A 16,921-nucleotide genomic window follows, 5' to 3' on the forward strand; every position below is an offset into this window, starting at 1 on the left:
CCCCCTTTTCACCCGTACGATTGCCGGGATCCCCGTAGGCTTCACCTTCAACTGTAGAGTTTGATTTAGGCAATCGTGTAGAAGCTCTACATGTAATAGGTGGCTGGGTTTGCATAAGTAGGGGAACAGGAATAGTAGAGGAAGGGAGATTAGGTGTAGGGAGTGATGCACTAGGTGGAATGGGTTCCCTTCTGGAAAGGGGAGTTGCAGAGGCTGTAAGTGTGGGGAGAGTAACAGATTGAAGATCTCTCATATTACTCACAGATACATTATGGTTTTTGCCTCCGCTGCCCGGTAGATTGGCTATATCTAGGATTACCCTTTCTATTTTTTTAAGCCTTGCATCGATAGCATCAAACCTAGCCAACATCGGGGTAAAAAATCCCTTTAGAACTTTATTTAAAGTGTCTAAAGAGCAGGTGATCCCCGGATCGGGCCCATCACCCCTATCTGGAAGAGGAAGGACAGGTTCAGACTGAGGAGGGGTTATCACTAGGGGTGTTGAAGATGTCGCCCCAATATTTGAAGGTGGTCGACTAAAAGTTGCAGTCAACGTGTTAGGGGCCCTGTTATGTGAATGGTCCAATCTCGCTTTTTTCCCTCGTTTCAAATTGCCCACACGCTTTCTTTTAGGTACTGCTCCCTGATGTATCAAATGAGTGTTACTCAAAGTTATATCAGATGGTGTTTCAAGCCTAGGGGGCGGTATACACTCGGGGATTGGTTGGAGTGTGTCTCTCCCTACGGAAGTACTGAGCCTAAGGTCATGTATAACTGATTCAATTGTTTGATCAATAGAATCCAAAAGAGCTGTATGCGAATCATCAAGATTCGATGGGGATTTTACGGAAGCAAGTAGGCCCAGCGAGGACCTCCTAGTACTAATAATCCCATCAGATAGACGTCTTTCCAACATATTCAGTTCACCTTGTACCACAGAATTTGCCCTAATAATAAAACTATCCAGTGTACCGGCTAAAAAGGACTGTGGTCTAGTACATTTACCTCGGGTTTCCATGGTAAGAGTTACTTTAGGCCACAAGGAGTGTTAAGGGATAAAACCAAGAGAATGGGCCCGGTCCGGTCTTGACCGAGCTTGAACGGGCTTAAACGGGCCCGCCCTTGGCCCGGGCTTCGCCCCGGACTGCGCCCCGCACGCGTCCCGCTAACGCGAGAACAGGTGAGGGTTAAGAAGGCAAGGGGAGGAGCGGGAAGAGGAACCAGGTGCAGGTGGTCAACAGTGAAGAGTGCACCCTGGTCCTCGCAGTCCCGTAGGTAGAAGGTGAAAATTGGGGTTAAAAGCCCCGTGCCGTTTTAAAAATAGCAGCGTGCTGTCCTCACCGATGTCCGTGTTAGAGCAAGTAAGAGCCCATCCGCTGTTTGCTGGAAAGTCCTGAGCCTGCGAGCGGCTCCCGCGAAGCGGGGGCCGCGAGGCTTGAAGTATTGGTCGGGGGAGGAGCGGGAAGAGGAACCAGGTGCAGGTGGTCAACAGTGAAGAGTGCACCCTGGTCCTCACAGTCCCGTAGGTAGAAGGTGAAAATTGGGGTTAAAAGCCCCGTGCCGTTTTAAAAATAGCAGCGTGCTGTCCTCACCGATGTCCGTGTTAGAGCAAGTAAGAGCCCATCCGCTGTTTGCTGGAAAGTCCTGAGCCTGCGAGCGGCTCCCGCGAAGCGGGGGCCGCGAGGCTTGAAGTACTGGCCGGGGGAGGAGCGGGAAGAGGAACCAGGTGCAGGTGGTCAACAGTGAAGAGTGCACCCTGGTCCTCGCAGTCCCGTAGGTAGAAGGTGAAAATTGGGGTTAAAAGCCCCGTGCAGTTTTAAAAATAGCAGCGTGCTGTCCTCACCGATGTCTGTGTTAGAGCAAGTAAGAGCCCATCCGCTGTTTGCTGAAAAGTCCTGAGCCTGCGAGCGGCTCCCGCGAAGCGGGGGCCGCGAGGCTTGAAGTACTGGCCGGGGGGAGGAGCGGGAAGAGGAACCAGGTGCAGGTGGTCAACAGTGAAGAGTGCACCCTGGTCCTCGCAGTCCCGTAGGTAGAAGGTGAAAATTGGGGTTAAAAGCCCCATGCCGTTTTAAAAATAGCAGCGTGCTGTCCTCACCGATGTCCGTGTTAGAGCAAGTAAGAGCCCATCCGCTGTTTGCTGGAAAGTCCTGAGCCTGCGAGCGGCCCCCGCGAAGTGGGGGCCGCGAGGCTTGAAGTACTGGCCGGGGGAGGAGCGGGAAGAGGAACCAGGTGCAGGTGGTCAACAGTGAAGAGTGCACCCTGGTCCTCGCAGTCCCGTAGGTAGAAGGTGAAAATTGGGGTTAAAAGCCTCGTGCCGTTTTAAAAATAGCAGCGTGCTGTCCTCACCGATGTCCGTGTTAGAGCAAGTAAGAGCCCATCCGCTGTTTGCTGGAAAGTCCTGAGCCTGCGAGCGGCCCCCGCGAAGCGGGGGCCGCGAGGCTTGAAGTACTGGCCGGGGGAGGAGCGGGAAGAGGAACCAGGTGCAGGTGGTCAACAGTGAAGAGTGCACCCTGGTCCTCGCAGTCCCGTAGGTAGAAGGTGAAAATTGGGGTTAAAAGCCCCGTGCCGTTTTAAAAATAGCAGCGTGCTGTCCTCACCGATGTCCGTGTTAGAGCAAGTAAGAGCCCATCCGCTGTTTGCTGGAAAGTCCTGAGCCTGCGAGCGGCACCGGCGAAGCGGGCGCCGCGAGGCTTGAAGTACTGGCCGGGGGAGGAGCGGGAAGAGGAACAAGGTGCAGGTGGTCAACAGTGAAGAGTGCACCCTGGTCCTCGCAGTCCCGTAGGTAGAAGGTGAAAATTGGGGTTAAAAGCCCCGTGCCGTTTTAAAAATAGCAGCGTGCTGTCCTCACCGATGTCCGTGTTAGAGCAAGTAAGAGCCCATCCGCTGTTTGCTGGAAAGTCCTGAGCCTGCGAGCGGCCCCCGCGAAGCGGGGGCCGCGAGGCTTGAAGTACTGGCCGGGGGAGGAGCGGGAAGAGGAACCAGGTGCAGGTGGTCAACAGTGAAGAGTGCACCCTGGTCCTCGCAGTCCCGTAGGTAGAAGGTGAAAATTGGGGTTAAAAGCCTCGTGCCGTTTTAAAAATAGCAGCGTGCTGTCCTCACCGATGTCCGTGTTAGAGCAAGTAAGAGCCCATCCGCTGTTTGCTGGAAAGTCCTGAGCCTGCGAAATCACCGTCATCTGAAATTACATGATTGTGCTGCAAAAGCGACGTGAAATCAATAGTTTGGTATTTTTCACTGAAAGCATTTTAATGAGCCCACTGTTTGGGTCCTTCGATTACATGATGGGAACGCAAGTGCGCAGGAGCTGTGCCATAGCATTCTGCCAGGAAAACATAAAAGCCCCTTGTGTTACCTCAAGAATGCTGTTGAGATGCTGTTGCTCCTTTGGTGGGTGAATTCTGCTCAACAGTTAGATGTTATGTTATGTTATCTAGGCCTTGATGTCGCACACAACTCATCCCCGTAGGAATATCTTGGTGCTTGTGACTGGCAGGTAGATGAAGTGGATGCAGTATTAACCCCTTGTGTGCCACGCCCTTTCCCCGCCCTGTGCCGGGCGTTCCATTAGCGGGCGGGGTTCATGACGAGCTGGACTCGTCATGGGCACAGCGCAACCGCGGCCCATGACGAGTCCAGCTCGTCATGGGCACAGAAGGGGTTAAAGCAACCTGGTTTTAAGGTGTTTTTGAAGCCAGACAGGCTGGTGCATGCAAGGATGTACAAGGGAAGCTTGTTCCAATGGTGTGAGCCAAGGTAGGAAATGGCTCGACCACCATGTTTAGTTGTGCGGATATGCCAAGGACATAGAAGAAATTGATTACTAGGGGCCTTATTATGAGTTTGGCAGTGAGGACATGGGACCACCCCGTTCCCGCACCGCCAAACCAATGTTTGAACCACCCGCCAGATAAGGTGTTTTCTCCTGTCTGGCGGGCTGCTCTTTGGCGGTTCCATGGCGGTGCCTATGAAATAGACACCGCAATGGGAACATCAAAATCAGTACCTCCACTGCATGGGCTGCTGCAGTCCATGCCGGAAAGATACTGGGGTGCATGCGCATAGACGGGAACAACATGTGCCTTTCTGCATGCACCCCATGGAGCAGAGGCACAGGGCCCTCTTTGTTTCTTCACCACCACACTGCCATGAAAGGTGTGGCAGTGAGGAAGCTCATAATATGCTTGGTGGGGCCGCAGTGCCCCCGCCAATCATATTGTGGCCTCAAGACAAATGCAACACCGCCAGGGATCTTTGGCAGTTGCAGTGGCCCAGGACGGCCCAACCACCCTGGTCATAATATGGCGGTTGGAAGACTGCCACTGCGCCCCCACGAATCGACTGCCAGACTTATAATAAGGCTCTAGATTTAAACTCCTGTTTGGAAGGTACAGAGTGAGGCTGTCCTGAAGGTACTTTGGCCAGAGCCTGGAAAAGATTTGTAGGTCAGGCAGAGTAGTTTTAACAGTGTTCTCTTTCAAATAGGGAGCCAATGTAGGGTTCTAAGCGTAGGGGCTGACGGTGTTCTTGGAGGCAGGTTGTTTACCATATGGCCAGCGGTGTTTTGGACAGCCTGCAATTTTGATAGAAAGGATTCATTAGAAGCGAGGATTAGAGCATTGCCATTATCCAGGCGGCTGATGAATAATCGCTGGGTGGGTATCTTCTGGGAGCTCAAAAAAAGCCACTGAAAGATTTTCTTGAGAGGGCGCTCTGTCCCAAAACAGGTACTGCAGACAGAGTTAATATGGTCTCTCAAATAGTTTGTTATCTAAAAGTGTGCCCAGCTTCCTGGCAGTTCAACTGGGCAAAGGGGGGGACCAAGTTCCACTGGCCACCAATCTTCCACCCGATAGAGCTGGGCTGTGCCAAACAGAAGAATCTCTGTCTTGCCTCCAATTAGGTGGAGACAGTTAAGGGATATCCAGTTGTCAATTTTCTCATGCAGGCGACAAATTGCTGTTTGACATTCTCAGTGTCATGCCTAAACGAGATAACCAACTGAGTGTCGTCTGCATAAGTAAAAGTTTCATACCCGCAAGACTTAACTAATTGGGCTACGGGGGATATGCAGATATTGAAAAGCATAGGGCTCAAGGAGGATCCCTGAGGAAGCCACTTGTGCAAGGTGAAAGTACTGGAATGGACCCTGCCCATAAAAACTGTTTGGACCCTGTCCTTAGATGGGTGAATATTAAAACTTTGTCCCTGAAAAATTTCATAAAGATTGGTTGGATGTGTTTAAAACTGCTCCGGTGGAATTTGGATAGTTTGACAAATTTGCTATAGACAGGGCCCTTGTCCTGCTGATCCATGAGATTTAGGTCACTTTTTCCCATTACATTTGATTCGGGGGGTGCATCCATGAGAATTTCAGCTGTCTATTCTAGTGAGATTCCTGTGACTTCAATTACGTTTTGTAAAAACAAGGATATACAGTTCAGTGAGCATGGGAATGCTTTCATTAATTTGGTAAAACTAAGGCTCATTTATCAACTATAGCTAGCTTGAGACACTGCTATTTCAATGAGATTGTGGATGTTGGACATGACCTTCTCAGAGGTATCATCCTTGAACTTTTTGCCAATCCCTCCTGTTTTTGAGCCTGTTTTTGTTGGCATTTATGACTCTGTGCACCTTATCACTGCAAACCAGGGCTAAAGTACTTGTGCTGTCTCCTTTAAGCATGGTAAAATTGGCTTTCACCCAATTGGCACATATAATCTACTTGTAAGTCCCTAGTTGTACTACATGTACCCAGAACCTCTAAATTAAATGTGACTAGTTACCCAATGTCCCACAGTGCAGTACTTCTATTTTAGCAGAACATGGTAATGCTTTCAAGTGCAGTGCATGTGTTGAAAGAAAGAGCATTTTCTGTGGCATTTCATAGGTTTGTTCTTTACACTTCAGGGAGATTGGAGCAAGTCTGTATTTTAGTGAGGCTGTCAATATATTTTGTGAGATTTGGGACTACTTTTATCAATTTCCTTGACATTGGGAGCTGCCTTTGTTCAGTTGTAGGTCTCGTCTACTGGCAGCTTTTAGTACTTTTTCTTAAAGACCTGTTGTGGACAATATCTTCATTGGACTTTGGCTTAGCCCATTGCTTCCTGTCTGACTTTCTTGCCATCTGCTTGATTCTTTTTCAATGGCTTTTTTTCCTTTTCTTGTGTTAGGTCCACCAGATAGAGCATCCTTTTAGTGGACAACTTGTATTGTTCCACTGCTTACATTCAAGGAACAATTAAAAAAAAAATCTTTAGCACTCCATGTGAATACATTTGTTTTTCTTACTTTTTCCCTCATGTGCTGCTTTCCCTCTGAATTCCTGACCTACCCTCTGCTCTCTATGTGCCCCCTCCAAGCTTTTCTGTTTCTTTTCTGCCTCTCCCAGTGCGTAACACGCTATTCGTGTTGCTAACTAGTCCCCAGCTCATCTGTTGCTCCAACCTCTTGTCCTTCTCTGGAATTGTCACTTTTATCAATTTATCCTTTACATTTCTCCTTGTGCATTTTCTTCACCATTGCTGCCCTGGTATTCCTGCCACTCACGCCTACCCTCACCTGCTCCACTGTTAGGTCAACTTCCCGTTTCATTAAAAAAAGAATTAGTGTCTATTTTCTGGGGGCCCAGAGGTTGCTATTTGCTGTGGGCTGCTCCTTTCTGAGGAGGGGTTTGTGCAGCGGCCAAGGCGGCTGACTCCCAGAGGTGGGGCTCACGTTTCGATCGCTGGCAGCAGCTCAGCTCAGCATCATGAGACTCTGGGCAATAGTTCACTTAATTTCCCCCATGGCCACCCAGCGCCTTGAAACCCTTGAGGGGGCAATTAGTTAGTGCTTTACAAATACTGGGTTTATTTATTTACTTTCAAGACAAAAATGCTCTTTGCAACACTTTTTTTTTTTTTAATTTACTTTTCCATTCAGGGAATGCTAAATAAAAGAAAACAACAAAATGGTACCACGTTGCGATGCATGTGGGTGCATGATGTAGGTTGATGTTGCAGCAATTGTAGTGATATGATGTCCGTGGGCATGTATCTGATTACGCAAGAAAGCGCGTTCACAGGATTGTACTTTTTTTCTATGCTAATTAACACTGTGGAAAAAAGCATTGGCAATACCAACATGTGAGAGAAGAGACCTATTGGATTTTCCAATTGTGGTTTTAAATTGGGGCCTACATCATCTGTAAGTGTCATTGCAGTTTGACTTTGATCAATTTCACGCAATTATGATTAATTATTTCTATTATTGTGTGATTTGAATACTTCTGTCCATTTTTGGAGACGTGTATCCAATCCCGTGAGAATGTCAGCAATTCTAATGATTTTGTAGGTATGTTTACTATCGGGCACATTTGGCCATTAAGTGTGACTGGTTCTCACTATTGAGTATGACTGGGGCTAACTGGTGCCTATTTAGAGATTTAGGCGTTCTATCTATCTTAGTGAGATTGTGGTTGATTCTACCTGTTTAGTGTGATTTGAATTCTTTATCCATTTAGCCAAACTTGAGCTTGCATGCATTGCCAGCATCATTTCCTCATCTTCATCATTAGCAATATAAATGAAATTTGCACTACCCCTATCCTTTTATTGGGAAAACAGCGTTGTAAGGAGTTCAGTGAAGCTTCAATGTATTCCGGTACTGCTTCTATTGTGATTATCCTTTTTATTTCAGTTTGGTTAGTTATTAATGAGTGACTCTAGTTATTTAGAGGCCACTGATGCTGCTTTGATTCATCCTACAAACCTTAGGGTAATTCCTGAGGATTGCCCTCAAATGTATTGGGTGGGAGCTGTAAACAACTGGCCTTGGAGGATTGATACCTGAGTTCTAGCCTAGTTGTGAAATTCTTGACAGATCACTTTTTCTCTGTCTTTCTATCCCTGTAGAGGTTAAATGTAGGAGATCTTAAAGGGAGTGTTGTCAGATCAGTTTTCTATGTGTGTGTCAGTTCCTGTATAGGCTAAATGTAGGAGTTCTGATGAAGAGTTTATTCCTAACAATAAGTGGTAATTAAAAACGTAACATTTATGTAGGTAATGAGTTTTCTATTCAGTCGGAAAAGCACCCTGAAGTTTAGAAAGTATCTTGATATCTGCTGTTCGTCAGATGACCATGGGGTCTTCTCTTCTAGCCTTAATGCATGCTGTAGTCTTCGGTAATGTGACAGCCATCATCCAGCGGATGTACTCCCGCCGCTCCCTCTACCACACCAGGACCAAAGACTTAAAGGACTTCATCCGCGTCCACCGTATGCCAAAGCCGCTGAAGCAACGCATGCTAGAGTGCTTTCAGACCACATGGTCAGTCAACAATGGCATTGATGCCAATGAGGTGAGTTTTGAGGTGGACTCACTGTGGGCAAGGAAGAGAGAGAGAGGGCAGGGGAGTTGTTGCCTCTAGGAGACACATGGAAAGCACATGCCTGACTTTTACCTACCTAAGGAGTGTTTCCCCAATTCACAACAGCGCTTGCCAAGTTCCTACGGGCACCTTGTGCATGTTGGGAAATATGATACTTTACAAGCACCAACATCATTTAAGTATTTACATTCTTCATGCCTCCCATCATTTGTTCAGATCCCTGTATCTTCTATATTACATCACTGTCTAATCCCTAGTCTAATTCTTTTTCCTCTCATTTTTACTCCATCTCACTTTATCTTACCTATTTTAATCTATATAATTTGGTTTCTTCTGTTCTAGCATATCTCCCATCATGTTTTCCTCTTAATTTGGCGTTTAATTTTCTTTTCCTACATTGACACTCATTCCCTACTACTCCAGATCGTATTTTCTTACTCCATTAGCTTTTGTTTCTCCACTTATTTTGATTCCGAAAGCCTTCTGGTTAGCTGCTACTTTAGTTACAGATCTAACTTGTTTCTGTTTAGCTCATGATTTTATCCTATTTATTTCTCTCATTGCTCCTTTTACTTTTCAGTTCCTTGTGTTTCATTTGTCTCCTCCTTTCTCAGCTTGTCTCTCATTTCATCCCATGTATCCTTCTCTCTCATTACCCCATCTTTTACCCCATAATTGTTGCCATAATGGTGAATTGTTTTGTGTCACTTGACATTTTTACCTTATCTGCAGTTGTCTCCTCAGACCTCCCATTTGGTTTTTCATATCTTCGCCTTTCTCAGTTCTGAATCATTTGTAGCTCAATGACCTCCTGTCTCTTCTCACATCTTTTTGTTACTTTATCTGCAGGCGTGTCAAATTCCCTACGGTCAATTATAACCATGAATGCCCATCTCACCTATTATTAAACCTTTTTTTCTTTTTTTCCACATCATTTTTTTCTCTGCTGCTTTTCAGATTTTTCTAATGTCCTCTTGTGTTGCTTACATGTGTAGCACTTTTGTCATTTACACTACCCCCCCATGCAATTGTCTGCATGGGAACAGATGTGCTCTCTTTCTGATGTTTCTCTATAGAGCCATGGTTGGATTACAACCATATGCAGCATCATTTGCCTCGCCTTGTCTACGTTTAAGGAACATATGGGCATTTCCAGTCAGCAGGGACCTGGGTGGGGCTCTGGCAATGCACAGGCTACAGTAATGGAGCTCTGTCCTCAGCCCCTCACTTCAGCAATGTCTACAAATGTTATGATTGATACAAATAAACCAGGTTATTTAGGTGGTCTAGGACAGTTGTCTTCAACCAGTCGATCGCTAGCTACCAGTAGCTCACAGGCACCTTCAGAGTAGCTCACAGCCTTGAGTTCATTTTTAAATAAACACCTGATCCCATTTCCCTTTTAAAGTTAAGGGAAGGCTGCTGAAACCGGGCCTGATAATAAGTAGTTGTGGAGTCATATTAATGACCCAGGGCACGGAGAAGAAGAACTGAAGCACTAAGATATTTAAATCTTAAATAAAAGTCCTTTTCAACTGAATAGTGGAGCATGGAAAGAAAATGATATTTCTGAATGTTTTTAAATTGGAGAAAATTAAAATGAAGAGGTAAGTTAATGATTAACTCTTCATTTTAATTTTAGCCCATTTGGAAGTGTTGCATTTACAAACGGCAGGCCTCTTGCTCTCAGTGGCCAGTAGACACTGTACCATATTTATAACTGAAAATAATGTCATTTTTTTCAAATGAGAGAAATGTAAAGTGGGTAAAAATATTTCTATGAAACATTGAGTCAATATTTTTCTCCACTTTCAATTAAGCTAATTACGTCTTAATATTTTAGGAAGCATGTTTCTTCACTTTAAATTCCACCTATTTAAACAAATGGCTGTATTTTTATGTTATAAATATGGCACGTGTCTACATGCCACAGGGTGCAAGATGCCTGCTGTTTGTAAATGCGACACTTTGAAATGGGAGTATATTTAAATGATGAGTTTCATGGAATCCATATAAACATAAAATTAACTCCTCAGTTAACTTTTTTCCCATTTCAAAGTGTTGCATTTACACACAGCAGGTATCTTGCTCTCGGTGGCTGGTAGACACAGTGTTATATTTATAACTGAAAAATAATACCATTTTTTTAAGTGGGAGAAATTTAAGGTGGAGAAGCATGCTTTCTAAAATATTAAGACATAATTAGCTTAATTGAAAGTGGAGAAAAACATTGACTCAATGACTGCAGAAAAATGTTCCATGTTATGAAAACGTATTGCAGAACATTTTTCTGCACTGTAAATGTCTCCCATTTAAAAAAATGGTTGTATGTTTGTGTTATACATGTAAGAGTGCCACGTATGGTGAAAGGTATGTCCTGTGTCACAAGTACATACAACACAGACTCTTATTCAACCAATAAACATATATCCCATTCATATGCACACATATTCATACATCCCCAAGACCACGCTCTCAATGCCACACATGGCAGCCAAGTGTCATGTTCAAAGTATTTTGTTCAAACCCTAGTCTTGGCTCAGTGAACATTAGACTTAGATTCAATTAAATTGGCCGATGGGAGCATGTGGTAACTTTGTGCGAGTGGCTTGGCATTCAGTAGCTCACAATGATTTTCACTGATTAGAAGTAGCTCTCACTGCAGGTTGGAGACCCCTGGTCATGAACACTCTCAAATAAAGGTGAACTAGTTCAGAGATCACAATGCGTGGCTAGTTCTAGTGTTTTGCCAGATGCTTTTTGGGGATGCCAGTGATGCGTTACTGCTGTAATAAGAAGACAGCAGATGAATCAGGCGCCGGGAAACCCTTGTTGGGTAGCTGTTGCGCCATATAAGTTAAATAAATAATAATAATAATCCATGAACATATTGAGGCTTTTAAGGATAGTTTGGTGAGCGACCAGCTCATGAGGGCCAAAATGATATAAGTCAGTGCGTGTCACTCCTTATTTTAACCACTAGCTCTGCATTATAACCACACATCTTATGTTTACTGATAATTCTTTCTGACTCATCTTCCACCCACTTCAGGAAAAGACCTAGGGTTCCCTTTCAACTGTCTGCAAGTCATTTTAAACCTCAGTTGCCTCTTTATAATCAAAAAGCCTTCACATTATAGAACGACGTGTTGTCAGTGATGACCCTTTAAGTGGACAATAACAGTATTTTTGTCCACCCCCTGTGTCACTGCTGACAAGATTTACAATGACCCCCTCAATGGTCACAGTTGATGCTGTATAAGAAGAGATGTCTGTCTAAAAGTTTATTTTTGTAGTTTTATGTTTGAACTAATGCAACTGTAAACATGACAAGAATGGGTTGTACACCATAAGGACCGTGTAGTAATGACATTTTCATGCCAGGATTCTTATATGGTGCCACATCAACTAAGTCGGTCACTTATACAAATGACATGGCCTGCAACCTATGTGAACATTTGGGGATAGCTATTGAGCAAAAATAACTAGCGATTGTTCTACTTTGACTCCACAATAACTGATGGAAATGTTTGTCACACTTGCTGCACTCACCAGTCTCTCTTGTGCTCCTACAGCTCCTGAGGGATTTCCCAGATGAGCTAAGAGCAGACATCGCCATGCATCTCAACAAGGAAATCCTGCAGTTGCCCGTCTTTGAGTCTGCCAGCCGGGGATGTCTGCGCTCACTTTCCCTGAACATCAAGACTTCGTTCTGCGCCCCCGGGGAGTACCTTATCCGCCAGGGAGATGCGCTGCATGCCATCTACTTTGTCTGCTCCGGTTCAATGGAGGTCCTTAAGGATAACACCGTTCTGGCCATCCTGGGTATGTAGCCAACTTTGCTTCCTACTGAGGAGACTAGAGTATTTTTTTACACAAAACTAGTCTTTCAACACTGCTACTGGACCTGAGTGATATTCATTATTTGCTGCCTGTTTGGTCAATTACTTGCTCTACTATGACTCATGATAGGCTGTGTCACTTTTGCACATGCTTACAAGTCATCTCTCTGACATTGGGATCCCAGCCTATCCACTCATGGTCACATGTGCTTTCCTGAGCACTGTCTGCTGTTCATGAAACCTACTATTTACTATATTAATGAGGTTTTGCTAGAAGGTTTTTCTTAAAAATAGCAGAGGGTGGTAGAAATGGAACATAACCTGAAGTAATTATGTGATGTCTTTTCAGTAGAGATGGCCAACTCTGGAACTCACTGCCTGTAGGAAAGTGGATTATTAGTAGGTGGGGGTATTCACCTTCAGCTAGTAATAATATCACATTCACTGATAGGTCCAGTCAAGTCTCAATAAATGAATCCTTACTCAATCCTTGGCAGTTTTGCAAACGAGAGTCAGGCTTCACTTAGGAGACAGGTATGTGTAAAGCCCTTCATACCACCAAAACAGTAAATAACAAAAGACACAATACAATGAATATCTAACACCAATTTATACAAATAGAGAATATTTGTATCTTTAATATGACACCAAAAATCCAATATGGGGAACAGAAATAGGATTTTTTTAAAGATTAAATCAAAAACTTTGTATTCTAGCGCCAAAAAGTCTAAAGCACCACTTGCGGCTATCTGGTCATGCTGGAGCAGGACAAAGTCAAAGTTTTAGCCTGACTGTGATGGAGCATGGGTCGGATAGGTTGAGGGTTATATCCCGGTCAAAATGTATCTTCGAATTATGACTTTTGCGAGGATACCACCAGCCCGCAGCAGCGGTGGCCGAGAGCACACCTCCAAGCTGGCAGCGTCCCGAGTGCCACATTAAACATTACTGCGAGGCTGATGGTGTTGCTGCAGCGCAGCCAAGGCGGCGGCATGCTTCTGCTCTAGGAGAGAGCCTGAAGCCAATGCCGGCCGCACTGCTGTACCGCCAGCAATTTGGGTGCACTGTTGCCATGCACAATGTCGTGCATGTCAAACAGTGTGTGCTCCTAAATTGGTGGCATGGGGGTCACAACATATGCCCTGGCCACAAGCCACATGGGCTTGTTTGCCCTAGGGCCCTTTTCTGTTCCTGCCATGAAATGGTCTGTAGAAAGGCAGGTCGTAATACCCACGGCAGTGTCGATGCTGGCACTGCCACCATTGACCGCCGCTGACCACACTGCCTCCGCCACGGGACCAGAGATCTTGCCGGTGGTGGTGGTCTTGCGGTTGTCTGCCTGTCCACTTTGTAATCTGGTGGTTGGATCACCAGGATAGCAGGCGGTCAGAACGCCAAACTACGTTGGCGGTCCCTGACCCACCAAAGTCGTAATTAGGCCTTTAGTCCTTTTCTTGGAGCTTTTTATCTCAACGTCAAGTCCCCGCTTCTCCGGATCGGAGTTTGATTTGACGAAAGTGGCCAGCTGCAGCGCAGTGCCTCGGTGAGCCTCTGGAAGTCTGTGTCCTCTGTGTCAAAGGTGAGGAGCTCTCGAGCTTTCAGCGGGATAAACCATTGCGGTCAGGCCGGTTCGTGAGTCGACTATGGCTCCTTAACTTTCAACGCCGAGACTGTCTCCTCCTGGAGCTTTTCAGCAAAACTTTGTAGAAAGTTTCCAAACTTTCAGACTTTGTTCCTTGTTGGTTCCTTTGGGGAGAGAAGTTACAGTCAAGGGTTCAGAGACTCTGGATTTCGTCTTGGGGGCTACGACTCAATCTCCCACAATGCACTTGCACAGTCCAGGAAAATTAGCCTGCAAGGCAGGCCAGGCTTTAAAATGACACCGGATCCTACCATGTACAAGGGACTCATAGGTAGGTTTTCTTGGAAAAGTAGATTTATACCAATTACCATATCCCTTTAGAGGACAGAGCACTGGCCCCTGGGCCTGGTTAGCAGAGCCTAGGGCACTTTCAGAGTCAGTAACCACAAGCATCAGTCAAAAATGGGGCTGTTCAGAGCAAACGTTTCCTATGCTACCAATCTGCATAGGGAAACCCTCCAATCCCCTGTCATTCCTACAAGACATAAAATTAAGTCTCTTTCACCTTACTGTTGAAATTAACTCTGATCCTGTGTAAGAGCTAGGGGAATAAATAGAACAGATCCTCTTGAAGGCTGAGTGCCCAATTACGAAGCCATTTAGAATGCCATCTTCCAGACAATTCTATTTACCTCTATATGCAAATTTATCAAAGAATTTTGGGGGAATGTTTGCCTTGCTAATTCAAAGACATGATCAGAATGATCAGAAATCATAGCAAACCATTACATAATTGTTCAGACATTCCATTAAGAGGGTTCTGTCAGTACAGGAAATTTGAATACTGCACTTTACTTCATACCCTTGGCTTACACACCCAGATAAAACATTGCAAAGAGACATACGACTCATAAGAATGAACCAATATCTTCTCCTCCCCTCCCTTCCATTGTAAACAGAATCTTCCATCCCCCTCAGCACCTCACATCTCAACTTTCTTCTTTGATGTACACGCAAAAACTGTTTAAGACATTTGAGTAACCCCAGTGTTACGGTCTTATTCAATCTCTACCGCCTCATAAAAACAATCACACAGGTTGGTGTGGGTTAGTTGGCAGGAGACAATCTCCCTGCCATCACTTCTGTGATTTTAATACTTGTTTATGTCCGATCCTACTTCTTTCTGCTCTGCGATTTCTCTAAAACGTCTGCGTTTTAATCTGTGATAAATGTAAATATCACTTCAATAACCTTTACATAGATATTAAGTTTATTGAAATTCCTAGCTTTGGAATGTTAGTGGTAAGAGCAAAGTCATTTTGGAATGGTGTATTAAATATTTGAAGACCGAGCAAGCTCCTTCAATTAGACCTACATTATGCCTGTGGGTGAATATGCCCATGCACATTGTTGGAGTTGGCCCTCTCTGGGTGGGTCATCCCCAACAATTTTGCTTTCACCCTCCTGTTTTCTGAACATGTTTTTGTTGGCTTTTAGGACTCCGCACACTTTACCACTACTAACAAGTGCAAAAGTGCTTGTGCTCTCTCTTTTAAACATGGTAACATTGGCTTACATCCAATTGACACACTTAATTTACTTGCAATGTCCCTAGTACAGTGGTACTACATTTACCTAGGGCCAGTAAATTAAATGTTACTAGGGGCTCGTAGTAGTTATTGTGCCACCCACTTAAGTAGCCATTTAAACATATCCCAGGCTTTCCATTTCAGTCTGTGGATGCAGTTTTAAACGGTCATTTCGACCTGGCAAAATAAACCTTTTGGCAGTCCTAAACCTTTCTTTTTAATAGAAATGTCACCTCCAGGGTAGGCCCTAAAACAGCCCATAGAACAGGGTACAGTGTATTTAAAAAGTGGGATCTGTACTTTAAAGTTTTACATGTCATGTTAGTGAAAAACGGTTACCATAATACATTAAAAGGTGATAAGTGAATTCAAGTTCAAAAGCTTTATTCGGTTTGCAAGATACAACCATATAAGCAGAACAAATTGATAATACAAAATTGAATAAAAAAGAAAACATTTAGTCATAAAAAGGTTCATTTCCGTATCAGAAGAAATACCATAATAATCGACTAGATACATTACAATATAAAAATTCTGCCCCTTTCAATGCCAAGGGGAAATTCCATTAACATTAATTGGCGATTTGTATTTCCACAAATAGTAGCAAATATAAACTGTGCAAAAAAGGCAAAGTGCAATGAGGCATTACTAAAGTGCAATATATATCCACAATCTCCTCGAATTTAGGAGTATAAAAACTTGCTATCTATACATAGTAATGTGCAAAAGAGGCATTTATGGTTCCACATATTTAGCAGGTAAAATACAGTATAGTTATCTGAGTTTCCTAGACATGATATGAGCCATATTTAACCATGTGCAAATTCCACATTTAATAACGCATATGTAATAACTGTGCAAAAAATGCAAAGTGCAGATGAGGGCTTTATCAGTGCAATATAACCGCAGTCACCTCCAGATTGGAGGAACATAAAGTTGCTATCAGTGCATAATAATGTGCAAATACGCAAATATATTAAAACTACATGGGACAAATTATTGACTCCCTTAGAGATACACATTTTAACACATAAGATGCAGTAAAAAAACAAATATCTAAGTTTCCTAAGATTGATAATAACTTCATTGCAGTTTTGGTGAACCGGACATTATAATTTAAAAAAATAGGTTTAAGATACAGTTTCCTAAAATAATGATAAAACTTACAAAACAGTAAAAAATGGCAACCGCATTGTTTTGAGATATTGTCGCAGGGGCACAAAGAGTTGGATCTAATTCTCATATGCGGAAATGACACTAAGTGGTGGACAATCCCCAACCTTAGTCGGGTTAGGACATATCGGTGGGAATTACGTGTTACAGTAGTGAGATAATGTCTGAAAACCTTTGTTTAAATTTAAATCATAATAGAATACTACAGTTGGTAAAGTTCTAGGCTGCCTCTCTCTGGCCGCTCTCTTATATAACAGAAACCTCAATTTGAGATCTTTCTTAGAGATCGCCGCTGCAGCTTCTGGTCTTAAACGAATGTCACAACCATATAAAAGGTTAAACCAATAATAGATGTAACTCAA

General features: G+C 44.1%; 1 protein-coding gene across 1 annotated transcript in view; it reads left to right on the forward strand.

Annotated features, from left to right (window-relative positions):
• LOC146857923 (voltage-gated delayed rectifier potassium channel KCNH8-like) overlaps positions 1-16,921 on the forward strand; it is a 1,483,167-nt gene that overhangs the window by 1,082,630 nt on the left and 383,616 nt on the right. Inside the window, exons 9-10 of the mRNA XM_085648652.1 lie at positions 8,144-8,343; positions 11,949-12,198. Of these exons, the coding sequence (XP_085504778.1) occupies positions 8,144-8,343; positions 11,949-12,198 (450 nt within the window). The remainder of the gene's footprint in view (positions 1-8,143; positions 8,344-11,948; positions 12,199-16,921) is intronic.

Source organism: Triturus cristatus, chromosome 3_2 (assembly GCF_964204655.1).
Source record: "Triturus cristatus chromosome 3_2, aTriCri1.1, whole genome shotgun sequence".
Classification (NCBI taxonomy): Eukaryota; Metazoa; Chordata; class Amphibia; order Caudata; family Salamandridae; genus Triturus; species Triturus cristatus.